At 36.2% G+C, this 27997-nt stretch overlaps 4 protein-coding genes across 6 annotated transcripts in view; 3 read left to right on the top strand and 1 right to left on the bottom strand.

Moving 5' to 3' along the window:
• The window catches only part of LOC128202362 (OTU domain-containing protein 7B-like), a 40669-nt gene extending 36651 nt beyond the window's left edge, over positions 1 to 4018 (top strand). For both annotated transcript variants that reach the window (XM_052902443.1, XM_052902442.1), the window contains one exon: positions 9 to 4018. In XM_052902443.1, the coding sequence (XP_052758403.1) occupies positions 9 to 282 (274 nt within the window). In that variant the 3' untranslated portion in view covers positions 283 to 4018. The remainder of the gene's footprint in view (positions 1 to 8) is intronic.
• A 7532-nt stretch (positions 4019 to 11550) lies between these two features.
• Positions 11551 to 21434, top strand: LOC113510689 (myb-like protein U). Of its 2 annotated transcripts, XM_026894191.3 has the most exons (8): positions 11551 to 11740; positions 11818 to 12747; positions 13369 to 13470; positions 14130 to 14201; positions 14700 to 14809; positions 15465 to 15517; positions 19242 to 19329; positions 19738 to 21434. In XM_026894191.3, exons 1-8 carry the CDS (start codon positions 11654 to 11656, stop codon positions 21257 to 21259), a joined length of 2964 nt encoding a protein of 987 aa, XP_026749992.2. In that variant the 5' UTR covers positions 11551 to 11653; the 3' UTR covers positions 21260 to 21434. The 2 variants fall into 2 exon arrangements, with proteins under 2 accessions (XP_026749992.2, XP_026749993.2); XM_026894192.3 differs by lacking the exon at positions 14130 to 14201.
• A 57-nt stretch (positions 21435 to 21491) lies between these two features.
• LOC113510877 (V-type proton ATPase subunit D-like) lies at positions 21492 to 25739 on the top strand. Its single transcript, XM_026894428.3, has 5 exons — positions 21492 to 21915; positions 22355 to 22593; positions 23150 to 23231; positions 23670 to 23781; positions 24747 to 25739. The coding sequence occupies exons 1-5, from the start codon at positions 21649 to 21651 to the stop codon at positions 24911 to 24913; spliced, it is 867 nt and encodes a 288-aa protein (XP_026750229.2). The 5' UTR covers positions 21492 to 21648; the 3' UTR covers positions 24914 to 25739.
• Positions 25740 to 25763: 24 nt separating this feature from the next.
• On the bottom strand, positions 25764 to 27991 carry LOC113510781 (uncharacterized). Its single transcript, XM_052902485.1, has 4 exons — positions 27553 to 27991; positions 27282 to 27451; positions 27005 to 27085; positions 25764 to 26241 (listed from the first exon to the last, which is right to left on the bottom strand). Exons 1-4 carry the CDS (start codon positions 27803 to 27805, stop codon positions 26158 to 26160), a joined length of 588 nt encoding a protein of 195 aa, XP_052758445.1. The 5' UTR covers positions 27806 to 27991; the 3' UTR covers positions 25764 to 26157.
• Positions 27992 to 27997: the final 6 nt, after the last annotated feature.

Here is a 27997-nt window from a genome sequence, read left to right as displayed (position 1 = left end):
CCGTACAGGTACACAGCAGAAAAGAACCGTAAAGAAGTGGAACCCGGCGCGCCGCGGTACGGCACTGGCCGCTCGCAGTTCTACGCGGAGCCTGACCGTACCGGTGCCAAAGGGACCACCGGCGCCGGTGAAGTCAAGCGTGACCGGACTCTTTACCTGAGCAAATCCACCTTCTACGACGACCGTCCGCCGTCACCCAAACCGTGCCGCGCGCCACTCTGCATGTACTACGGTAGCCCTGCCAACGGGGACTATTGTTCGCGCTGCGCCCGCTTGCAGTGACGCCCCGCCTGATTTCCGCGCCTATAAGTCATTACTGCTGTCTGTAACAATGCCCCGTCTCCACGGGATTACTGAATCGCTTGCAGTAATGCCCTGCTTTCAAGAAGTTTAACTCCTAATGGGTTGAACTCCTTGAAAGTGGTGAATGGATTGTAAATAATCAGGATTTGAATCTCCATTGTTAGCAATATATTCACCATCATTAGGTGGACCTCAGCGCTGTCCCTCCTGAAAACTATCATAATAAATTCTTGATGAATTTGTGGTGATAAACTGACTGACGGGCCTTATCCTCACCTGTCATCCCTCGCTGGTACCCCACCAGCGTACATCAATAGCACAGACAGGATTACCATTCCATTTATCGTCTATATGCAAACCCTGATTGATGAAAGGTAATAGATGCGGATAAAGGCAAGTCAGTCAAGAACATTTCATCAAGAATTAACCACTGCAGTTTCCAGAGAGGATCGCATAGAGGTCAACGTGACATATATTCCTAAAAATGGCATTACTAGTCCTTATTACTAACAATCCTTCTCCCCTAAAAACCTATGGAATAACTGCAGCCACCTGCTGTAATGATCTTCCATGCTTTCACTCCTCCCATTTTACTCCATGGAAGTGATGTCATCTACGATATCATCTCCATCTTTTGCACTTCTAACCCGGAGTTAATATTTGATGGCGCGTGTTTGTTTGTTTTTTAAGAGGAAGAATATAAAAATTAGCGACATAGAAAACAGGTATCGCGAGGACGATGTCTAGCTACCTTTACTTGGTATTATGTTGAGAAACATCGAGAAAATGTTAGATATTGTCCACGTCACGGGTAGCTAATTGATGTATCATTTTAGAATCAAACCCTATAGCACAAGTAAACTACAATGGAATTGTGGGTTTTCGTCTTCTATAAAATGTATTAATTACTTCCTCGCGTATAAAATTATTGTTTAGTTCAGGGGTTCCCAATCTTTTTCATCCCGCGGCGCAGTTACAAATGTAGTATTTTGTCACTTCGTCCGACCTAGCTATTTGGTAAAGATAATCGAAAGAAATAAATACAATACCAACAACAATAAAAGTTAGGTTAGATAGATAAGAACAATAAACATTAACAATACGATGGGAGCGTTCAAAAAAGGTACCCGCGAATATTTGTGGTTTCAGATAATAATAATAGAAATAGAGGATCGACTCACGGCGCCCCTCTTTACTTTTTACGGCGCATCAGGATGCAGACGTTCATACTTTGGGAACCCTGGGTTTAGTTACTAAGATAAATTTTTATTAAACTATAAATATAAGCAAATGCTGTACGCATTCACCTACTGTTGGTTACGTTTTTATCTGATTTTTATTTTTATTTTGTTTTATAATTTTAACAATAACAATTATAGAAAGATTGTTAAGTTTATAACATGTTGCTCTATCTACAGTGAAACAAAGAAGGCTATTTTTATGCTGCAAAACCTACTAATATAAGTTAAACTTAGAATCGCTTAGTGTATTAGTATTTAACATTACATAAATCATGCAGAGTACTTACCCCCTAATCATTTTGTCATTTAATGACTTTGTTATTTAGTTCATAAAATTGTTCAATCCTGTTTCCTTCACCGTCACCTTATCAAGTTCATTAGAGATGTATGATAAGTGGTAACACAAAGATAACACATTTATATTTTCTATCAGGATATCAATAAAACATACTCTATGACTGTTGTTAATGTAACAAGTGCCAAAAGTGGCTTCTAAATGTATTTAAAGTATTTGAAGGCAAGTGAGACTCCGTGAGAATGATATTATAACTAATGTGTTCAAAATTCAGTGTATCACGCTGAATGGGAAGTAATTTTGGACAATATGACGCGAGCTACGTAGAAAATTTCATATGATTTAGATGGAAAAAGGTTACATACATATTTGTACTAGATGAATAGATGTTGAGAAATTGGATCTACCGTAAAACACTTGTGAGTAGTAATAGATTGTTATTGGCAGAATCGAAACCTAATAAAGCTGACGACTGACCTGCATTGTTAAACATATTTACAAGGCATATTTAGTATACAATATTGTCAATTTCTTAATTATTTCGTTAAAAAACAATACTGTTAACTAAATATGCTAAAAAAGTGTGATGTACGTTGTTACAATTTGAATGTTCATGTAGTAACAATATGATAAAATAGGTCAGTTAGCTAGCTTAATATATTTTTATAATCAAATCTCTTTTTATATAAAATCAATGTTTTACTCATTTGATAACCACGACATAGTAAATTGTAATTTATGGTGTATCTATTTTAATCTGAGTTCTAAATCTTGGTACATATTCAGTTCAGACATTAACTTGGAACCTCTATTTAAGTTAAAAATCTCAATTGTATATATTTTTCCTTTCAATCCATCTACCTCAAGGCAGAAGAGTCCTAACCTGTTACAAGCATTAGACATTAAATAAAAGCATCAAAATACATACAATATAAATACAAAAACAATAATTGTCATCCACTTGGACAAATCCTTATCATTAATAAACTTACTAACATACTATCTCTATATAAAATTTTATCAAATGTTTGAATGTAATATCATAAGAATAATAAATATTGGATAGAAGTGGCACTCCCGCGAATTCAAAATGTAATCAGTGAGGGTATCTGCTGGGCTTAACGTCCCTATGTAATCAGGGCTGGCTACTCAGTAATACAATCCTAGGTTGCTAATCGGGACGTCACAATAGCAGGTCACGCATCTTTATCATTTGTAGATATGCTGCAATATCACCCTGTAATTTTTTTATAAAGAATGCTTAGCAAATTATTTTAGTATTGTAACTTACAATTAGAAAAGTACAGGTTTATACTGTGTTTAATTTTAAATCATATTAATATTTGTAATATTAATTACATACCCCTATTCAGAATTCGGCATCTGACAGGAAGAATTGATTTTAGCAGCAAAATCTCTCACAAAAATAGTCAAATCAGTGTCACTGCTTCCTAGATATTTTATTCTTATGGTAATGTGCAAGTGGATAGAACTAAGTAATTGTCTGAATTCAGGGTAATTATTGGATGCACTAACTTTTTAAGATATTACTAGTGATATTAAAGTCTTCTTCACGACATCGTTAATCAGAATATAAGAGCTTGGAGTGCACTCTCCGTCCTTAATTTGCTCGGTTAAGAAGATATTGCTGTAAAAAAAAATATTTTTGATCTTCTAGTCCTGTATTTTTAATATAGATTTTAGGATATTGGGTGATTTTAGGAATAAGTGATTTATGAAGTATTAAGTTTGTTATGAAATCATTTTCGTTGTATGTATCACAAATACCTAACGACGTTAAGTTTCCCCACCTAATTTATTGGTATCGAGTCTATTCTTTGTCTCTTGATTTGCTGTCACTGAGTTTCTTGTTATTTTACTAACGAGCTTAACATTATTAAGAAACAATTTATTTGTAAAGCCTTAAAGATCTGTGAATAACTTGTATGTGAAAATGAGACAACATGACAAAATATAAATTTATAATACATAATAATATATTCATAAAAGTTATTTTATAATATATACTTTGTGTAAGAAACCCAAAAATCTATATATATGTAAGTGTAAAGAGCTCCGTTAAAACAGAGGATAAAAACATTATATTTTTACATTTGTGTAACGATATAGTCAGCATATCATGTTTTGTAGAAATATATATTATTATTATTATGCAAAATGTCTTTTATTTCAATCATGGAGCGTTTATAATGTGCAAGAAATTGAGGGGGAACTAATCTATGTTGATGTGGTCATGTAATATGACAGATGTTATGTTATTTTAATAGGTGGTAGAGCCACGCTGTAATACCATATGGTATTGCAGCATGAATGGGCCGGCTCGACCGGGGAAGTACCACACCCTCACAGAATACCGACGCTAAGTGGCCGCACTTTTAGTGCGACCACATTCCGTATGGTGAGTGAGGGAGTCCGGAGGCCCATCCTATACCCATCCCCTTCCTTATCCTAAAATCCTCCCCCAACTCCGTCCCCCCATCTTTCAATACCATGGCAGTGGAATTTAAAAAATAACGTACCCCAGGGAGGTACCAGCAGCCATGTTGCTGGAGAATCCTCCCTCGAGCAACCACGCTCGGGCTGCCCTGCGTATTCTGGGGGGCAAAATTCCGCTCTATGGGACCAAGGGCAAACAGAGCAAGACTTCTGCGGCATCCCCTTTGCTCAATGTGAGCCTCTGTAATATTAGGGGAATTCATTCAAACCTGAACGCTGTCCACCACCACCTAGAAACGGCGCGGCCGGCATTGCTCTTCCTCACGGAGACACAGATATCCCCTCCTAACGAAACATCATACCTGACCTACCCGGGGTATAAGCTTGAACATTGTTTTGTTTCGCGTGCCGGTGTATGTGTGTATGTCAGAGAGGATATCTGCTGTCGACGCCTTGGGACTCTTGAAGGTACGGACCTGTCCATTCTATGGCTGCGCGTAGATTGCAATGACCATCCCCGCATCTATGCGTGCCTATACAGGTCCCACAGCGGTAACACTGAAACCGACCAACTTATTGAGCACGTCCAAATGGCTACAGATTCCCTGCTTGAGCAGATTCCTTCCGCTGAAGTCGTGATTGTTGGCGACTTTAATGCCCACCATGCCGAATGGCTTGGTTCGCGTACAACCGACTATGCGGGAAGATCTGTTCATGACTTTGCTTTGGCTTATGGTCTGACACAGCTTGTTTCCTCGCCTACGCAAATCCCTGATGTGTTGGACCATTCACCTTCACTGCTGGACCTTCTGCTGACCACCCACCCAGACAACTATGTGATCTCCGTCGAAGCCCCGCTTGGATCGTCGGATCACTGTTTGGTGCGGAGCGAAGTGCCTCTTACGAGTCCGACTCCACCTCGTTCTACGGGTAGACGTCGCATTTGGCATTACAGGTCGGCAGATTGGGATGAGATGCGGATTTTTTTCGCATCTTACCCATGGAGGCAGGTTTGCTTCACACTGGATGATCCCGACGCCATTGCCGATTCCATTGCTGATGTGGTGCTTCAGGGAATGGAATTATTTATTCCTAACTCTGTGGTGCCCGTCGGCGGGAAATCCCAGCCCTGGTATGGAGCCTCCTGTAGAACAGCATCTCGTCTGAAACAGGAGTGCTTCCTAACCTGGGCTAAAGGTGTGGCGTCGCGAGATCCTAACACCAGTGCTCTTAAAAAGAAGTATAACTCTGCCTCTAGGTCCTTCAAAAGAGTTATAGCCACAGCGAAGTCAGAGCATATTAGTAGAATTGGCAAGAGATTGGCTAGTTTGCCCTCTGGGACTCGAGCTTTCTGGTCTCTTGCCAAAGCTGCACAAGGGAATTTCTGTAAGTCATCTTTTCCACCTTTGCGCAGGGAGGATGACTCGTTGGCCCAGAACGCTAAAGAAAAGGCCGATCTTCTTGGATCCATCTTTGCGTCAAACTCGACATTGGATGACGGGGAGAAACCACCACCGACCATCACGTGTTGTAGGAGCTCTATGCCTGACATTAAATTCACGCATAGCTCAGTGCGTAGAGCACTTTTCTCCCTCGAAATCCATAAGTCGAGTGGGCCTGATGGTATTCCTCCAATTGTGCTTAGGACGTGCGCACCAGAGTTGGCTCCGGTTCTTACGCGTCTTTTTCGGCTTAGCTACTCATCGGGCATAGTCCCAAAGTTTTGGAAGACTGCTCTGGTGCATCCGATCCCTAAAAAGGGAGATCGCTCAGATCCAGCTAACTATAGGCCCATAGCTATCACTTCCTTATTCTCGAAGGTTATGGAATCCATCATTAACCGTCAACTGCTCCGGTACCTAGAAGAGCACCGGCTGATCTGTGATCGCCATACGGCTTTCGACAGGGACGTTCGGATCTTTTAAAACACACCGATGGGCAGTGGCAATTGAGAGTAAGGGAGAGGCCTTAGCAGTTAGTCTGGATATTGCGAAGGCCTTTGATCGGGTGTGGCATAGAGCGCTGCTTTCAAAGCTACCTTCATTTGGGTTGCCTGCGAGACTGTGCATTTGGGTCGCCAGTTTTCTCAAGGAACGTAGCATTAAGGTCGTAGTCGACGGTGCATGCTCTGATTTAAAACCTTTGAATGCTGGTGTCCCGCAAGGCTGTGTACTATCTCCGACTCTGTTTCTTCTGCATATCAATGATATGTTACAGATAAGTAATATTCATTGCTATGCGGACGACAGTACAGGAGATACATTATATACCGGTCATGCAAAGATCTCGCGGGCACATACCGATGAGTGCCGGAATAGACTTGCTGAAATCGAAACTTCACTCCATCAAGTTTCGATCTGGGGTGAACAAAATCTTGTCCAATTTAACCCCAAAAAGACACAAGTCTGCGCGTTTACCGCAAAAAAGACGCCGTTTGTCGTATCTCCTCACTTTCAGGGCACTTCCCTCGATAAAAAGTCAAGTCTAGGAATTCTGGGCGTTGATATATCTTGCGACGTCCAGTTTTGCGGTCATCTGGAGGAGAAGGCTAAGATAGCTTCCAAAAAGTTAGGAGTGCTCAATAGGGTGAGACGATATTTCATGCCAGAACACCGCCTGAAATTATATAAAGCCCAAGTCAGGCCGCATATGGAATACTGTTCTCACCTGTGGGCAGGAGCGCCACAGTACCAACTCCTTCCGTTAGACCGCATTCAAAGTCGGGCGGCTCGAATTATCGATAGTCAACGCCTTACTGTCCGACTTGACCCATTGAAACTGCGCAGAGATGTTGCATCTCTGTGCATCTTCTACCGAATTTATCATGGGGAGTGTTCTGAGGAATTGCTCGGATTGATACCTGCTGCTGATTTTCACTACCGTACAACCCGCCACAAACTAAAGTTTCATCCCAATCATCTGGACGAGTGGCGGTCTTCCACCGTGCGTTTTTCAAGGCACTTTATTCCACGCACAACCATTCTTTGGAATCAACTTCCAGCAGCAGTATTTCCGAACCGATACGACAACATAACCTTCAAGAAAAGAGTATATTCCTTTTTAAAAGGCCGGCAGCACACCTGCAATGCCGCTGGTGTTGTGGGTGATCATGGGCGGCGGTAGTCACTTACCATCAGGTGAGCCGCATGCTCGTTTGCCCCGTGTTGTAAAAAAAAAAAAAAAAAAAAAATGTACAAACCCATGCCTATAGCAATTTGGTGTACATTTCTATAATAAAGCCCATAATCTAAAATCAATTTGTTATAAGTAAATACCGTTATATCATACATATCTATTCCCAAACTAAGCAAATTTAGTAAACGCGTCAGTCTTCAAATCTTAGAGGAATAGCTTTTCCAAAACGAAAAAAAAACTAAATCCTGTTAATATTACAAATGCAAAACTTTGTTACGGCGGATACACGGAAGAATGATTGTTACTTTAACGCAAAATTTACTGATCTATTTACTGATGAATGAAATTTGATACACAGGTAGGTTATATACTGATTTAGTACATAGAATATTTAACATACTGATTCACCCAGGTAAAATTGAGGTTAAAAAGGGGAAGGGGAAAATTATAATATATATAATGACTAGCAATAGTTCATGGAGATATGAAACAGTGGAATGTTGTGGAGGAGGAACAGTGTAATAGGAACATATGCCGCTACGTGATTAGGAAAACTGAAGTCGAATAATGGAAAAATGCAGGCAGAAGAAGAAATAATGACATCTTTTACACGCAATTTCGTCCGCATTATTTATGATGTTTATAATTTTTTTTTGAAGGGTGAAAATACGAGGTTTGTCCGGAAAGTACGTATAAAAGTTTTTAAAAATTTTATTTTACAATTATTCAGGTAAATCAATTTTATCCCCTTCAAAGTACTCCCCCTGTGACATAATGCACTTGTGCCAACGCCGTTTCCACTGTGAGAAGGCTCCTTGAAAGTCCTCTGGTTGTAGGTTTGTCAGCTGCCCCATCGTAGCTTTTTTTATCTCATTTATGTCCCCCAAATGCCGCCCCCGAAGTACCAATTTGGTTTTTGGGAACGAGAAGAAGTCACACGGGGCCAAATCCGGCGAATAGGGGGGGTGTTCGGTCACCGTAATGGAATTTTTACTCAAAAACTCACGGACAACAAGAGAGGTGTGGGCAGGGGCATTGTCGTGGTGAAGAATCCAACGCCCCTCTCGCGCCAATTCTGGACGAACTCGTGCCACACGAGCTTTGAGGCGTCTGAAAACGTAGAATTTTCCATCAACTGTCTGGCCTGGAGGGACGAATTCTTGATGGACAATCCCCCGAACATCGAACTCTTTCTCGGCCCTCTCTGAATCTTTTTAGCCACTTGTGGACGGTTATCCCCATAAACTGTTCTGAGATCGAAAAATTTCACGGCCATTCTTGCCGAGTTTCGAGAGAAACTTGATTACGACGCGCTGCTCTTCAACGGAAGCGGGCTCCATGCCGACGGGGTTTCGTTAAGAGGTAACTTCACAGATGGCGTGACAAGCCAGTTCGCACCGCACGGCGGTCAGACCAGAACTGAAGCATTGTTAGGGACATAAGGAAGGGGTCCTGCGCTTACCTGGCCTCCCCACTCCTCTTTCTCGCATTCCAGAACACTTTTATACGAACTTTCCGGACAGACCTCGTAGTATGGTAACCCCGTCTGCGCTAACGGGATACGCTGGCGGAGCACCAGTGAAGGGTGATAGATGAGAATGAAAACAGGCCAGTTAGCCTATCATGATGAATTCACTAAGAATTAACCATGATAGTTTCCAGGGGGAACCGCGAGGAGGTCGACCTGGTTGGATATATTGCTAGCAATGGGATTCTCAGTCTCTATTACTAACAATCCCTTTCCCCCCTGTTTATAATATTAATAAAGACCGCCACGTCCGTAACAGAATATATCTATTGTGTAGAATCAAATTCATGACCGTCAAATGGTGACGACGAGGTCAATATTATATAAGGTACAGTAATACCATCGAGGGAATAATATTGTTATTTAAATATTATTTTCTTTTACTTTTTTTCTTTAAGAAAAAACAACTCTCATTTTTATTTTTTGTCATTGGCGGGGTACTAGCGAGACAAAGCAAAATAAAACATATTTTTGCAATTATTTCCTATGCAATATGTGCGGGTTAATGTATGTAAAACTACTTTAACAAATTTCAGTTTGATATCAGCATCAACTTGTTATAACGTTATCTGTAATAGTTATATACATGTAACATTTTCAATAATAGTCCGTCTGTCATAGCGTTATAGTGATGGGATTCGAGTTGCTTTTCACTCGAGTGACTCGAGTAGTTTTTATATTACTTGCACTCGAGTTAAATTTTTGACTCGAATTACGAGTGACTCGAGTTGACTCGTACTACTCGAGCAGTTTATACCGAGCCGAGTGAAAAATTCAAATTGTGACAAGTTTACCCGCGGTAGCAGGAAACTTTTAAGAGAGAAAATTCTTCCTGATGCTTATCATGCCGCACGCACTATAATTGTAGATATTCTACATTTAGTTGAATATACGGCTGCTACAACAGATTTATGGACTTCTGACAATAATAAAGCATACCCAACTATTACAATACTTATAATTCAAAACTTTTTTCGCAAACTATTACTACTAGAGAGGTTACGGAGAAACATTCTTCTATTATTTTAGCAAGTGTGCTGAAGTCGATATTATCGAAGCCGTTTGGTAGGGGAAAAATTGATCAATTCAATTTTTTAAAGTAGTTATTACACCAATTTCAGTTAAATTTGTTATCTCATTAAAAATACATTATTTCTGTTTTTTTTTTTTTGTTAAGTTTATTTAAGTTTTATTTAAGTTAATTTTAAAACACGTATATTATTACATAAATTGTGTAAGAACATAATAAAACTGTTCATATTTAGATCTCATGAAAGTTCCTTGTTAGAATAAATTAAATTGGATTAAAACTTATTAGTAGTAGATTATAATATTTTAATTTGACTGACAGTTGATACAAGAGGTTTCTTGATTATGTATGACAGGTTTAGTTTGAAGGAAAAATCTATTTTTTACATTTTGTTTAGATTTTTTTTTTTTTGAGAAAATGAATACACATTTTCTATGTAAAATTAATACTGTTTTATTCGTTTTAAAATATTGGTCACTCGAGTTTTATATTCCGAGTGACTCGAGTCAATAAAAATCACTTGAGTTTTATCTTCACTCGAGTGGCATTCGAGTGAGTAACTTATCAGTACCGAGTGACTCGAGTGAAAAAAAATCAATCGAGTCCCATCACTATAGCGTTATATACCTAGATATAACGTTGTGACAGAAGGACGAAAGGACAAAGTCGCATCATAAAGGTTCCTATGCATTTTTGCTATGCAACTCTAAAATAGCGATGAGAAACTTTATTAATTCGACCGAGCCTATCATTAAGATTTATCGAATGAATTTGAAATAATTCGACTACTAATTTTATTTATCCGACTACTAATATAAATCGACTACTAATGTTGTCCGAGTACTAATATCATTTGATTCATTTCACAACTAATTATCATTCATTAGTGGTCATTAATATACGAGTCGATACGAATATAGTCCAGTCGACCCGATCGTTGAAATGACTCAATTTTTATTGGATAAGAGTATTGTCAATTAGAATTTAGTAAAAAGTACCAATATTCGATAGAAAAATTATATTTTATTACTAGGTGGCGTTTTTTTTTTCATCGTCGTTTTTATTAGGATAGTAATGTACTACTTATTATTAAGTAATGCACTTAATCCACAGTCATAAAGACTGTGGAATGCTGTAAATAGATTCAGAGAAAGGACTTTGTTGTAATTAGTTATTAATTAGTAAAATCATTATATTACGGAAATTAGTATATTACTAATTTTGTAGTCGAATTATTATATTAGTATTTACTAATTTTTTAATTCAACTACATTGAATGGAAAAATTATTCGGATTCGCACATCGCTACTCTAAAAATATGTATAATAATAAAATTCTCAATTTTCGTTCAAAAATATCATATTCTAAAAAGTCTCACAATTTTATATGTTTTTGCATAAAAAATATTATAAAATATACAACTTTTGCACTTTTTTGCAAGAAATAATGATACATTTTACATTATCCATAATCTATTTTTATTTTTTATATTAAACTTATTAAACTAACTTTGTACTTTATTAATTTTTTAAACTTGATTTCTAAACTGTAATTCCAAATGTCAAACGATCACTCGTTTACGTTTTTTCTATAACGAGTTAGAAAATGCTTCTTGTAAAATTTAAATAATTATAATTAACTACTAGGAAAATTTCTTAAAAACAATGTCTGGTGGTCTTTTAGATAAGGTTTACATAGGTTTGGATAATGCCCCGACTGCATTTGACATAAAAAGTCGCATTCTAGGACCAGTAAGTTTTCTTTGCCTTTTGTCAATAAACGATTAGATTTTATAAAAATCCGCTAATAAACTGCATTCCTTTTGCAGAATAGCACAAACTTAGAATATATACGGTCTGAAACAGGAGTTACAGCGGTTTTAAAAGGAGATAAGTTTGAACCGTTGCATTTAGCATTGCATCATACAAGAGCGGAATCACTAGCGGCCGCGCGGGCGTTAGCACAGAATCTTATTGAGACTATACGAGCTGAATTGGCGCAATGGAGCGCTGCTCATGCCGGAGGGCCTCCACCGTCGCTGAACGTTCCCCCGCCTACGTTAACTACAACGAGTACTCCCATGTCAGTTCCACCACCAGTCGTCACTGTTTCCTTGCCAACTTCGTCGACGTTGACATCAGCACAGCACACGGTCATCCCTCCAGTAGTGAGTGTCGCACCAGCAAGTACACCGCTGATGACCATGCGTCAACCTACAGTCTTACAACTTCTGCCCCAACAACAGTATGTGTTAAATCAAGAAAATGGACAGCTAATACCTATAGTCCAGCCTGGTGTTCAAGTTTCAAACACCAATTTCACCTCGTTGCCTATAGCACAATCTTTAGGTTTACAACAACCAAATTTTGGGGCTACCCAAATTGTTGATATATCCAGCATGCAGCCTGTTAATGTGACACAATTGCGGCTGAGCGGAGTACCTTCTTCTATGTCTATGATACTGCCAAATGGGCTGTCTTTTCCACAAGCGAGCCTTTCAGCTGCCGATACTACAACTGTAAGCTCTGCCACTGCTACTCCTGTGGTCTGTGCTGCCCCAAGTACAAATGCCTCACAGAAAATCTTATACAGCACAGATAAAGGAGATAAAGATGTGAAATATCACATACAGGGCTCTGATACTGTGCAGTGGACAGTCCCAGGGTCACAGACTATGCTCATACCGTATCAACAGCTGCAAGATTTGACTTCTAGTCAATCGGGCTTAGCCAACTTGCAGTCGCAACAATTTGTTTCTGTAAGTACTCAAAATTTTTGTTGTTAGAGTTTTTTTTTTAAATGAAATAAACAATGTTGGATGTATAGAACTCAATCTAAGATTGACAGTTTTATATGAAAGTAATGATTCAACTCTGCTTTGCACAGATATAGATAGACTAACAAAAATAATATATATACTATGTTACTGTCTGATAATGTAATAGTCAATAAGTGAAAGAATTTTTAAATTCGTTTGAGTAGTTTTTAAGTTTACCCGTTATAAACAAACAATCAAATCTTTCCTCTTTATATAGATAAATTTAAATCAAAACACAGACAGGTAACTTATGAAAGTTGGTTCTCTTTTTGTTGGCTTCTAAAGATCATTTATATCATGCAAATTGTTTTGAAATGATACTTAAAAAAAAAGTAAAAAAAATGTTTATTGATATCATTGATAAAAAAAATAAGAACAAAAGTTTAAAATTTTTTTTTAAGTTTAATATTTTTTATTTAACTTGTCATAATATGTTTCATAGTTTGCGATTATTTCAAGAAAACAAATATTCAAGTTAGTAGCTGTGTAAACAGATTTAATAAAAATATATTGTACAGAAATAATTAATAATTATTCATATTTATCATTATCAATGTACAGATAGCACCAGCAGGAGGTCTTCCACAAACATCCTTACCGTTAAGCGCTGCTCAGTTGCAGCAGCTACAAGCTACTGGCACTATTATGCAGCTCAATCAAAAGGTATGTATTTTATTTATAATTTAGGAATAATGTAATATTTTATTGGTATTTTTATTGTATGATATGGCAAGCCTAAATAAGAAGTCCCTCTTATTCATTCTTGTGAAACAGAAATTCTAGATTCAGTGACAGAGAAATTGAGAAGAAACTGAAGGAAATGTGGTAAGAAAGATGTTAAGTATGAATGTTGATGATTGTAAGATAATGAGATGAATAGACTGTGTAAAAGTGTAATGATATGGCCAGGAACAGAGTAAATAATGTCAGCAAATAAAGTTGAATGACATATCAGTCTGATCACAAGTAGATATGGAACAAGGGCAGAAAGATGATAATATTTATAGTATGTTAAATCTAAAGTTCCATTTTAAATTAAGAATCTTATTTAAGAGAAAGAGATGTGTGAAATATGTGTTTTATATAAGAGGTATAATTTTTTAATTGACTGTATCAGCAACACGTTGTAATTTGTTATCAGCCTAATAAAATATTATTTAAAAAATCATATTTCAAATAATTAATAAGAAATTGTTATAATGTAAACATAATTCAAGTAGAACCATCTTGTCCCAAACTAATCAATGTAGCTAAAGAAATATTCTTTACATAATATTAATTAATGGTAGTTTTTTTTTAAATTGTTTACAATTCTTCAACAGCCTATAGTCAGCAGTGGTTCTTTGATAAATATTATATCAACCGGACAAGCATCGTCTCCACAGATTATATCAGTGAGCATCATGTTTAGATGTAGCCTTCCTTCACTGTGCATCAATGTTGTAGCTTCCTATTCTCTGTTTACTATAAACATGTTCATTTGCTAATAATTTTTCCCATTTTCATGATAATAATAATAATTTTGTATGTTTACAAATAGATTATTATATTTTATTAAACAATTTAACATAAATTCCAACATGTGGTGATTTGAATTCTAAAGTTACTAATATTTTAGAACTAATATAGGTAAAGGGACACTGTAATACTTTTTTGCCTACATTTTTGTTATTACAAATCTTAATTTTTTTTTTGTTTCTAATGCTGGTTGGTAGGTGTTATTATTCTTTTTCATATAGGTAATGTTGCACTGTTTGTCTTTATGATAATCTTTGCAGTAATTTAACATTTTTGCTGAACATCCTTATACATATTATAATTTGTAATTAATTTTTAAAACGTTATTTTCTTTTTTTAATTGCAATAATTAGTGTTGTTTCAAATAATTGCAGAATACATCTACGTCTTCAAAAAATATAAGTGGACCAGAGGCGAGAGGGCAAAAGAGACTATCAGATGGTACACCAAATCAACTGCAATTGCGACCTATAGCGCCAGCTGGGTAAGCATTAAATACATTAATTATCTAAATAAATTTGTATCAACTCATCTCTTATATTTCAGATATTAAGTAGATATTACGAGTGTCTTTTTAAAACGATTTAGCTTCTTTACATATTAGTCTCCGGAAAAAGAAAGGGGTTGATATTTTAATAAACAGAAAATTTTGCAATTGGCGTTTTTAATTACTTCATTAGACCATTAGACGGTAGCAAGTGTGGTAGTACCACTAGGGGCAAGATAAGACTAGTACTGAATGAAGAAGTGATGAAATATAGTAATCAAAGGAATGTGGAAAGTATAATCTATTTTTACCTATACATTATTAGGGGAAATTGGTTTCAGTCCTAGTGTCGGATATTACATTGAATAATGTAATGGTTTGTTTTATTTTACAGTATAAACTATCAATGAGAAATAAATTAATTAAATTCCAAAATGAAATCCATTTCCCTTTCCTGTTTATTGAGAAATTCTTAATTTAAAATTTTCATAAAATATAAAGACAAAATTCTAGAATGAGTTTGAATTTCGAGTCATTGAATTGTGAATGCTTGCATGCCTTTTAATTTTTAAAAGGCGAAGACATTGAAGCCGGTGTCTGGGACAAGAAGTATGTTTGTCGTGTTGTGTATTCAAATGATGTGATGCCGCAGGTCTCAGGACAAGGGTTCGGGCAGAGAATCGCGCGCGTGGACCGCCGCCGCAGGTATTGGACACCGGGTTACTGCGCTTGGTGATATAAATTGACAAAAAACATTATTTTACATAAATCTATTATAGTAAGTTTGAAAATCATTTGAATCAGTGAAAATGAAATGTAGAAAATGTTTTTACCTCAGTTTATATCAGCTCAAATGTCTAATACACGCTATTATTGGCCGAATGCGTAGTCTAACTCTTTATGTTTTTAATATTAGTGTAGTTTTGTAGGTAAAATTATGGCCTAGCGTACATTAATATTAAAATACCTATCTTAAAACTGATCTTATTAGTAAGATTAATAAAATTGGTTTTCGTGTCAAAATTTTATTAACATAATAAAAATCTTGCGTTGAGGTCGCTATTCCCATACTTTACAGGTATAGCAACAATTATTGGGTCAACATTAAAAAAAAATCGAATGACAAAAATTTAAGGCGTCTACACACAATCAAGTCGCGTAAGTCGATAAAAGATGAAGCTGGAACAATACCGTTCCACTTTTGGAACGAGAATATTAAGGCTTTGATTCTAATTGCTTGACCGTGTATAGAGTCCTTACATTCGAGTTCACAAAATACTTTACGTTGATCGAGTATTACTCGATCGCCTAAAAATCCGAATGCCGATCAATATTTTCATGCATGTTAGAACCATTAGATTTATTGCATTGGCGTAGTTTGTTCTACTAATGTCACATCTATTGTATACCTGCCATTAATGAATTATTTTTCAGTATAATAATGTATTCTTAGATGCAAGACTCATCATCGTCATATTAGCTGTTGACTGTCCACAGCTGAACATAGGCCTCCTTCATAAGGGGGTTTTGCCAATAGCTGCCATACTTGGCAGGCGAGTTGGCAATTACAGTTAGGCTTTTGGTGATGTTTTAAGAGGGACTCCCCTGCCCAACCTTCAACCATTTCCCTTATTTTCCTCTAACGACACCCACTGGAAAGGAAGGGCTGACCCATTATATTCCGGGACCACACGGCAAGAACGCAAGCTGAGAATACTAAGAAGAAACAATATATAAAATATTTTAACAAATAATTATTTACAGAGATAACAGAGACAAGGATCCATCCTAATTTTTTTTATATTTTTGTTATTTTCTTTTGTATTTAGTATGTAGTATTCCAGCCTGATATAAATGTATTAATTGGAAAACAAATGTTTATAAAGACAGCAGTAAGAGGCAGGGAGAGTGCCCATCCTTTATCTTATAGGCAATATTGGCTTATGGGACCGGGGCTGGCGCGGTCCAAATGAGTCGCGGTGATGTAAGAGAAGAACTACGATTGATAAAATATCAAATTTTATTCTTGAAAGAACAACAGCGTGAATCGTCGTTGACTTTTTTTTTGTCATTAGTTAGAGAAGCATTCAGATGCCGTCAACACTTTTTAGCTTCATCAAAAGATGCTGACCCTTTTTCCCCGTCCTTAATTAATCCGTCTGGTACTGTCAACATTTTGCACAGGGACACCTCAGTTAAAGGCTTTGTTCGTCGTTAGGGAATTACTCTAAATCCGGCCCTGTAAATAGAACACGAGAAACGAAGAATTAATTTTAAATACATCGCCTAAAAGCGTAAAATGTTGGCGTTGGCCAATTTTTACTTTAGAAACTGACAACTGGTTCTAAATATTGGAGATAAATTTAGGACTCCGTACATGAGCAATTGAAATTACGTTTGTCGCGTAATCGTTTATTTAGAATTAATTTTGGCTTTTCTCCAGCATATGTATATATCCTAGTAAATTAATTAATACCGGCCTAATTGAGGGGAGCGTCGGAGACCCGGTGAATTAAAGGGTCGCTCGCCTATAACGGATCGCATCAAATTTCAACGTTGGCACGAGTAATTTTGTCTCATTTCGTTCATTGAATAGCTGGCCTTTGTTGGCATCTCCGATGACTATTTTTTCGTCTTTGCGATGCGCCGTCAAAAACTTCCCCAAGAGCGCCAGGTGGCTAAGGCCGGCTCTGTTAGTACAAAAGCAGCTGGTAATGCTTGCGTATTATTTATGCGTTCGCGTATTTTTACCCATATTAAAATTAAAAAAAAAAACAGTTTATACTCTCAGCGTGGTTTATATATTAGTAATTATTGAATAGAATTCTCTTATTATATATACTGCTTTATGTTTTCACAAACTTTTTCAATATAGTGAGATTGTAAATTGTTTTTTTCAATTACTAATTGTTATAGTTCATTATATAGTCAATTTCTTATTTGAAATGCATTTCTAAACTAACCTTCATTCATAAAAATTCATAAAAAAAACATTTGCGTTGAAATCTCAATTTGGAAGACAGTGACAAATATAGGTTTTTTAGAGGTTTGACTTTTTTTTTATAAATAAGAGGGTATATCTTAATAAACAGAGCCAAGCGTAGAATTGTCATTTAAATATGTAGAATTATAGTAGCAAATGCGTTGCACTGCGTAAAATGCAATATTACAATGCATGAATCATAATTATTGCGATTGGCGAGCGTAAATTTTTCATTTGGACGTCTTTGCGTAAATTTGCGTAACTTACAGCATTTGATGCTCTGTTAAAGCATCTAATTAATTTTTTTTTCTTTTTACTAATTTTTAGGAACTTTAATCTGGTTTAGATATTTCAGTTACATCGTATGACTTTGAAAATAGATTAAGCTCTAGCGTAATCAAAAATACGTAGTTGATTCTCGTAATAAATGCAACAAAATCGCACAGATTGCTTGATTTTGGGAAAAACAGCAACTAGGTCTTCTGTAGCTCCACAGTAATGCGTAATATTTGCGTAAATATAAAAACCAAAGTGTACCATTTTAGCTTTACCAGCAGCTCAGCTACACTCGCGCGGTTATTATTTTTCCAGAGGAAATCGTCCCATTTTTATAGGATAAAAAGTCACCAATATTACCCGCCAGCACTTCGTCTTTGTGTAAAAATTACATCTCCTGTTTCCTAGTTTATCGAGCATTGAAAAACAGAACTGCAAATCTAACATTTCATCGACCTTGACGTGTGTTCTGCTTTCCAGCAGAAAAAAAAATACTTCGATGAGGCTGAATTTTAAATGTATTTGAAAATAGAATCATTTGTCATTTTTCTGGTCTTAGAAACATGCTGGTGTTTAGTGCCATACAATTGCATGGTCCAAACCAGTTGCATGGTCTTCAAATTAGGATAACCAGTGTTATGAAATCGGTGAACATCTTTTGAAGGCGACAAGAACTATTTTTTATGTTTAATACCAGCGAATATTTTTGAAGATGATAGGAACTAGTTCTTCGATCTTTAATAAACACATTCTTTCAGGTACACCACTCCGGGTTAAAATTAAAAATACTGTATTTTTATCTTGAAATATCCATTTTTACAGCCAATACTGATGGAAGCTGATTTATAAATTAATAAACAGTAATACTATCGGCTTATATTACATGCTTCTTCCTTTATTTAGCTAAGCCGACTATCAACAAGGCAACTTTGAAATTTATCGCGACAAAATCAATCAGCATTTTTTTTTATTTGGTTGCAGATTTATTTAGTTCCTATAGGTACATCTACTTCATTCCAGCCAGCTGTATTATTATATTTAGATGTTTAAACAGATGCATGATTACACTATTATTGTGAATAATATCGCAATGCGTAGATATTGTGCAGAAGCGTAGAAATTGATTCGTAATTGTTAATGTTACTACAATATATGTTATGTGATCTACAGCTAGAGACAACACCGTTGTCAGCATGGGGACGAAAATTAATCCAGCTCATGGGACCATTATTCACGTGTCATCAGGACAGCAAACAAAGTAAGGCACTTATAAATATTTTTTCGTCTTCAAAAAAAGAACGGTGTCAGTGAAATAATAGTAAATCTATTTAGCACTTAATCGATAATATAGACTTTTCTTCACTTATGTGTTTAACTATCTTATCTGTTTAACTATATAAATTAAAATTATTTGCCAAATATACGTGAGCGCATCATTTCAGAATGAGTGCATCTATTTGGCTAATTCTTGCTTTTTATAATTGTCAGAACAACCCCTATCTGAAAGAAAATGTTTGAATTTTGGTCCTGGCATGGCGTCGACGATGCGTGTTCCAATCCCGCCTGCTGTGAAATTTTTCAAACACTCAGTAATAATTATTGATATATGATTTTCATATTGTAATGATATTTCATAAAGTATTATTTACATTCATTCTGTTTACAGCGTGGCAGCTTCAGGAGTATCGCAAGATGGCAGCGGAATGTACATTAGACAAATAGACAGAAACGCTATACAAATCCAAGCTGGCAAAGATAGCTTGAAACAAGACTTGTCAGCGAGTAAAGTTCAAAGCGCGGCTCAAAACGTACAAATGATAACTGTACCACCGGGAATGACTGTATTACAGAACCCGCTAAACATCAGTCAAGTGCCGACTGTAATTGGCCAGCCAAATAGCCAAGTGTACATGATCCCGGCGAATCATCCCAATTTAGTCCAAGCAGGAACATTACCTCCGAGTATAATAGGACAGCAAATGTTACAACCTGGGCAGAATGTGACAGTTATGCAGCCAAATCAATTGACCGTACCTGGGGGAGTTCAATATAACGTGCCATTGATGCCAATGAACATGCCAGCCAACTCCGCCTACATGCCGGCTGGTATAAATTTAAATACTCAACTATCGGCGCAACAACTAAACGCTGCTCTCGCAGGGCAGCAGCTAACAAATCAAAATTTAGCTGTTTCTGGAACGATACCTATCGTACAAGCTCCTCCACCTTCGTCCCCAATGACTAATCCACCTCCGATGACAAATCCACCTCCAATGACTAATCCGCCATCAATGACTAATCCGCCTCCAAATATTCCCGTGACACAACCCCCACCGGTCCACCAAATAGTACCCCAGAACTCCTTCATGACACCAACTACACAATACACAAACATGCCTCCCCATTACATGATGCAAGCTAATTCCGGAACAATAACGGTCCCGCCCAATAATCCTAACGTACAGTATAATTTGGCAAACAATCAAACTACCAATCCCGCCTCTAACAATGGCAATGGTCAGTCCAATACCACCAGCGACTCTGATAGCACAAATGGTACTAACAACCAGACAAATTACATCTCATCTTCTCAAGACAATTACTCTATGTCAGGCACAACAAGTGTACAAAATCCTGGTCAACAAAATTTCCCATCTTCTGTTGATGCTTCAGCAACGCAAACGACTGGAATCTCTCCGCAAAATCAGACTGCTACACCTAATTATGGCACATCTAATGGTGCCAACCAGACTACGAGTTACAATGTAAATCAAACCACAATAACACAGCCACCACCGAACTATAACCCTAATCCAACGAATGGAGCGAATTCACAATCAAGTAACCAAAGCTATGGCTCGGGAACACCGAGCACACAGAACACGTCACAAAGCAACTTCTCTCCGTCCACAACACCGGCACCAAACCAAAACTATCCTCCGCCGAGTCTTCCTAACATGCCCAATTTGAACTTCCCTCCAAATCAAAATTCCCAGAATCCGTACCCTAATGCTACAGGACAGAACTTGGCAGCTTACGCGAATAATCAGTACCAATATACCAGCAGGCCCTGGTTTCGGCCTCGATATGGATCTCCTCAAGGTTCACCATATAGTTCCGGAGCAGGACCTCCAAATGGACCTCCTATGCCACCATTAGGAAACTATAACTATTGGCAAGATAGTTGAGATTTAGACAATATTGATATGAGTATCATACAGTGATGTCTAATATATGGACGTTAAAATTGGATTGGGTGGATGTTAATATCACTGGTATATTGTGATATTAACGGTTATGATTAAGGATATGAATGATTAAAGTGTAAAGATTATAATTATGAAATAAAGACTATTTCTATCATCTGTGTTTCTATTTCATACTGGTTTATATTTTCAACATGTAAAATATTGATGAACATTAGGTAAGTATTTAAATCTATTTACAAAACATAATCCAAAGAATCTTGCTAATTCTTTCTATGAAAAATAAAAAATTAATCAAACTGACATCTGACAGTTTATAGAGCTAGGCAATTCCTACAAAAGGAAGACGGGTAAAGAAAACCAAACGAAACATGAATACAGAAAATCGTTACCCGGTCACGGCGTCTATGTTCATGTTGAGGGAGATAATCCATCGCCAGGAGCAAGTAAAACGTGGGTATCAGCTGTTGAAACGGAAAGCCGAAGCTCTACGTATAAGGGGCAGGCAAGCGACCGCGGAACTAGCTTCCACTCAAGCCATCTTGGGTCATACGCTAAAGGAAGCTTATATATCTCTGGCAGCAATTAAATTCACTAATGGAGAGCCTAATGCTTTAGTTCTAGAAAATATTGGGCAAGTAAGTGTACTTACCTAGGTATTATTTGTTTAGTTTGGAAACGAGACCGCATCGTAGGATAAATATATTTTTTTGTATCGGATCTAATTCCGATTCTTAATAATTATAATCTAAGTTCTGATTCCAAAAGCTTTTTTTTATAATTCTTAATATACTCCTTACTGATCTCTTATTAAGATGAACTTGGAAAACTTATAAAATGCCTCAATTTTTATATTGAAATAACGAAAAGCTTTTATTAAAAATATTGTTTTTTTTTTTTCTTTGATGGTCCATTACCCATCTTGTGTACTAAAAGTCTGATTTTTCGTATATTTAATTTCATTATTTACTATTATAATTAATGATAGGAATAATGGAAATTATTGTAGTATTTGAACTTAGAGCTTTATCCATAAGTAGACTGTAGTGAACATTGCTGATTATGACACAAATTTAGGCTCAAGTCCGTGTTCAACGTATATCTGAAAACATCTCTGGTGTGGCGACTGTATCATTGCAAGCGGTTGAGGACTTGACCGTTGGCGATGTTTTCCGTTACGCCGGCCTCGGAGCTGGTGGCCACCGCACCGGGGAGGCTAAGAAGGCATTTAGAGAAGCGATCCGCATACTCGTTAAGTTTGCCTCACTTAGAAATACTTGTATACTCTTGGATGAGGCAATTAGAACTACGCTCAGGTATTGTATAGAATTGCAGTAATTTTTTTAATCTAACTTTATGCCAACCCACCAAATAAGGGTAGACAGAGATCCGAGAGATAAAGGTCATTGTCGTTAATATATAGCGTTATAGGATGAATATTCTATGAAAACCACCTGTTACCTTATTCAATAATGTTAACTATATCACAGATAATATAATACTTAACAATACTAATTTATAAATAGAAAAGATTTCATTGTTTGTAATGGATAAACACAAGAGCTACTCAATAAATTTTTTAAATTATTTCACATATATAAAGTTACGTTATCAGCAAGTAACATAGATTTGTTTTTTTTTTTTTAATTCTGTTTACTCGTGCAAAGCCGGACCAGATTGTTAGTTTTTAATTATAACATTGATACAGTTTATCAATTACTAAAACATCCCAACTAGATATTCGTTATGTATGTGAATAGTCAAGTCAATAAGAAGCAAGAACAATAACTTCAATAGAAATCTCAATCAGTTTATAGCGATTGAAGAATGCGAGGAATTGAAAGTTTTAGTTTTATCTCTATTTTGTTATAGAAAAGTAAATGGTATTGAGAAAATAATTATGCCAAAATTACGTAACACCGAGAATTATATACTGATGGAAATGGACGAAAGGGTAATCTATTTTGAAGTAATTTTTACAAATTATTTATTGGATAGGTAGGTACTACATGGGCATCTACATTTTTACGTTATTACTCCTATCTAGTCTTATGATGATATTAACTGTCCACTGCTAAACACAGCTCTCCCCCTATTAAGGGGTTTTGCCAGTAGTTGCCACGCACTAGTCGCTGGCAGGCAGATTAGCAACCGCAGTTAGCTTTGGTGTTTTTGGTGATATTTTAAGAGGGACGCTGCTGTCTACCTCTTGAGCATTAAGTTCTATCTAGTATTATATTAGGCCATAGCAGTAGCTACGGGGGGCATTGAGAAACAATACCCTACCTTAAAAGGCCCAATGCCGTACCTTAAAATAAAAAAATATCAATCGAATTATTTTAATGCATTTCTAAATATTGTCAATTTCTAATGTTCTATTATCGACAATTAGGAGAGGGAAGAGTTTCATAGACTGAAAATGGTAAAAGCGAAGAAGATTCGAAGTCAAACCATCGCGAAACTGCGTCCCGAACTACCCTGTGGTGATAACGGAGATTCTAGTGGTTCGTTAAATTTGATATGAATTTGTATACCTACCCACTTAATTAATCCTTAGGAATATGAACGCATAACGTAAACGATGGGTGTCATTGTGTAGTTATACTGTAATGTCTATGGTGCTACTCATGTTTATAGGCAACGTTTACCGCTTTCCATCAGGTGGGCAGTTAGTTTGTCGTTGACCATTTCTAGTTGTCTATTTGTTATTGGTCATTAATTAGTACCTAAGTACTAACATACCTAACTAGGTAAAGCAAGATGAAGATATTGTTAGTAATGGAGACTCTAGTCCCACCAGCGTAAATCGATAGCGCAGGCGCAGTTATCCTAATATTACCATCCATAAAAAAAGTATGTACTCGCACAGCTAAGTATATTCTTAACCAATAAGAATATAATAATTTTCTAATAAAGTGTGGTTATTGCACCATAAAACAGAAGTTAAGGAAAAGGTAACCAAGATTTTTTGAAGCAATGACAAACTTTCTCTAAATTAAATTAATAACCATTCAGTCAAATTTTTTACTTCTACGACTGTCTATGGTCGGGTCAATTGTTCGTTTGTCGTTGATTTTTTATATTTTCATTATTTACTATAGAAACAAACTAAACATATTTGTTATTTAATTAGAATTATTTTGTTCAATTCCGCTATTATTCCATATTAGCCAATATATAAGGTTGTCTGAAAGAAATTGCTTAGCAATAAGACTGCCTTTTGTACTACTCTATGCTTATTGAAAATCCTTCAACAATTCCTGTAATATTGGTGCAATAAAGTAATAAACAAATATATAATATTGGCTAATATAGAAGACTGTGACACTAATAGTGATGGGTAATCTTCGAGTGTTGGCAGTCGTACACATAATAATGATAGCCGAATTAAACAAAATAATCCTAATTAAATAACCAGTGATATGGACTTCCGGAAAATAATTCAGTAAAATAAACAACTTGTTAACAGTCTCAAGTGATGCATCCTCGTCGCGTATTCGTTCGCTGGAGCATCTTACGAGTATTTTACACCCCTGCACTGCACCATTGTCAACCAGCACCGATTCGATGGGGGATATCAAGCCAGATCCAGCGTGCTACCCTCATAACTGGGACGATGATGACCTATTGTTTTGAAGCTTTTTATCAAGTTTTCAAGTATTTGTTTCTCAATACTATTGGTATTATGTAATAATAATAATAACTTCATTAAAATATGAAACGCACAAAATTCCTTAAAATGTGGTTCCCACATAGGTCTACACTGTATCTGGGAAGCCTTTTAAATTACGTACATTTGTAATTTTGTATTATTATATCATATTTATTGGATAGTTACATTTTAAAGTTTTTGTAATTGTTGTTTGTTTGCGCGTGCGTGTTTATATCTGAGTATAAAAGCTCTAAACTCTAAGTGATAAGACGGGACCATTTTTTTCAATGTTTCGTGTAATTAAACAAATTTCTCAGAGATATTATGAATATAATATTACGTAGGAGTATATGTGCCATACAGGAACAAATTATCAAAATTATTTCGTCTGATTTGGGAGATTGTAATTTACTCCCTATTGGTTATATTATTTTATTGTAAGAATGGTATACAAATATTAATTTACTCATATCCATAGGCTATAGTGACTGTGACTGTTTACCATCAAATGGGCTTTATGCTTGGTTTCTGTTGCATAAATGTAGTAATGTATTATCTGTTGGTGAATCTATGGTTCTGTAACATTATTAAAACAAAAATAAAAAAAAAAAAAACTTACCAATGGTCTGTTCCAAAATGGAGTTTTATTGAATAATTCCCGCCTTCGTGGTATAAAAAAATCTTAATTGCGTGTCAGTGTATGGATCTTTATATGTTATAACGGTTATTTTAAAAATAAGTATTAAAATACTGCGCAGTGGTGGATTAACGTGGTGGGGGGTCTCTGTTCCTGATGAGCCTTCAAACGCTTTCCATTTTCCTCCATATCCATATTCTAAATCTATTTATTTAAATCTAATATAAAATTTCATTTGCAAGATTTTTTACTAAATAAACAAATACTTATACACACAAATGTGAACTAAAATATAAAGCTTCCAAAATTACATCAACTTCTTATTAACTTATACTGGGGCCTCATTTAGCTTCGCTTCTCCGGGCCGCTGATGGGCTTAATCCACCAATAATGGACATCCACGTCCACCGCGCAAGGTTGTTTATATAAAACATTACTGTAGCGACAAGACCGTCTAATGTTTTGTCTGTATGTGCTATTTTTTTATTTTGATCAGAATGATGATTTTTGAAGGAACAAAGAAAATAATGATGAACACTTTTTATTATTGTAAATTTATCATTAACCAAACGTGTGTACGTACAAAAAATATTACAAAACCCAACCATCATCCATTCTTTCTTCCATTGGCTTCGTGAAGTATTGACACCTTCGAAATTTCTCCAATATTTCCCCCTAAAACAGAGTTCAATTATAATAATATTCAGTGCACTACAATCACACCAATTATTATTATTTAGTTTGTCTGTAGCTGTACGGTTATTACCCTTGTACATTCTACAGTTTTCTTTCAGCTTCTCAAAGGTTGACTGTAAGAAATCCCTTTATGGGATAAATCCGCCATTGTATATTAAATCTTTTGATGTATTCCATATGAATTATAATTCAGATAAGTTTGTTTCCGAAATTAGAGTGAGCGGAAATCGAACCCACGACCTTATTAACGCAAAGAAACATGCCCACAACTGCATCACAGTTTTTTTTTTATAATGTATGATAATGGAATGTTATCTTCGCCTACGCTAATGGTATTTACACGCTGGTGGAGCAATACTCAGGGGTAATAGATGAGAATGAAAAGGAGGTCAATTAGACCATCCTAATGAACATACTTAGAATTACAAAAAGACGATGATTTCCAGGAGGGACCGCGGGGAGATTGATCTGACAGTATATTGCTGGAGTGAGGCTGGTAGTCCGCATTACTCACAATCCCTTAATCCTCCAATATGGGTTAGTAGATGAATTACACTGCATCACGGAGATTGTGTATATTTAATTTACCTACCATACTACTTGAACGATGAAACTATATACAGTTACAGTTAGAATTAGATACAGTTGGAACCGAGTGCTAAACACCTCTACACTGATAAATATCCATTTAATTATCTATTTTACTCAAGCAGATGGTAGACATAGAAAAAAAAATACTTACGGGCCCAGTTTTCTTTATTGTTTCGCTGTAAAAAGTAATTGCACTCGAACCAGTTCCATATAGAGGATATTTCAAATGCATCTGTAAATTAAAAGTACCTAAGTATGCTTAAAATTGAAATTCATAAATGGAGTTTTGTAATAAATTGGAACTGAAATTGTGATCCCATCTGCGCTATCGATATACGGTGGCGAAGTAGCAGAGATTGTATTATATACTAAGCTCAGTACTACACCTACTTATAAACTAGTAAATATTTAATTGTAGGTTAGCTTACTTTTTTATCTGCCGTAACTTCTAAGTTACGCGGTTCAAAATTTTCTTTTACATAATTAGCATCATGCTCAGTGCAATACTCCATAACTGGCTGAGAAGTTGCCAATTCATTAATAACTTCATCCAACATTTGTTCCCAAAAAAAATCCGTAAGCATTCGTTTACGGATACCTAAAAAAGATTTGATAACGATACATCGAGTATTTAAAACAAGAATATAAATACTATATTACGGACTAATAAAAGTAATCAGTGTTGAATCTAATAGCCACCTTCTCCGTGTGTGCATTTTTTAGGCACCCTGTAATTATCGCGCATTTCGCTGCCTTGCTCAGGTACTTCTCGTCCATCTTGTAGAATCCAAGGTCGGCTGAAATTCTTTCCTTTGCCATAAGCAGACGGCTCTATGGGAACTTTCGGATGGAGCTTAATACGTTCAAGAGGTCTAATTTTCAAGGTCGGCTCTTCGTTTATCGACTCTAGAATATCTGCTTGTACCCCTTCGTCCGTAGTATCTAAATTCATATTCAAAAGAAATTACGAACACCTAATTTTTAATATAAAACTGAGTACTTTATGAATATGAATACTGAATTATTTACTCGATAAATAGTCGTCATGGCAATAACAATTTTATTTATTTTTAAGATTTAGCTATAGGTGCGATACCAGATGCGGTACTTACGTACGCAATACATGAACAAAACTCAATCATTG

This window comes from Galleria mellonella, unplaced genomic scaffold, assembly GCF_026898425.1.
Source record: "Galleria mellonella isolate WM207_F2 unplaced genomic scaffold, CSIRO_AGI_GalMel_v1 utg905, whole genome shotgun sequence".
In the NCBI taxonomy this organism is placed as follows: domain Eukaryota; kingdom Metazoa; phylum Arthropoda; class Insecta; order Lepidoptera; family Pyralidae; genus Galleria; species Galleria mellonella.
Note: the sequence above shows the minus strand (reverse complement) of the source record. Positions and strands in the feature narration are given on the sequence as shown.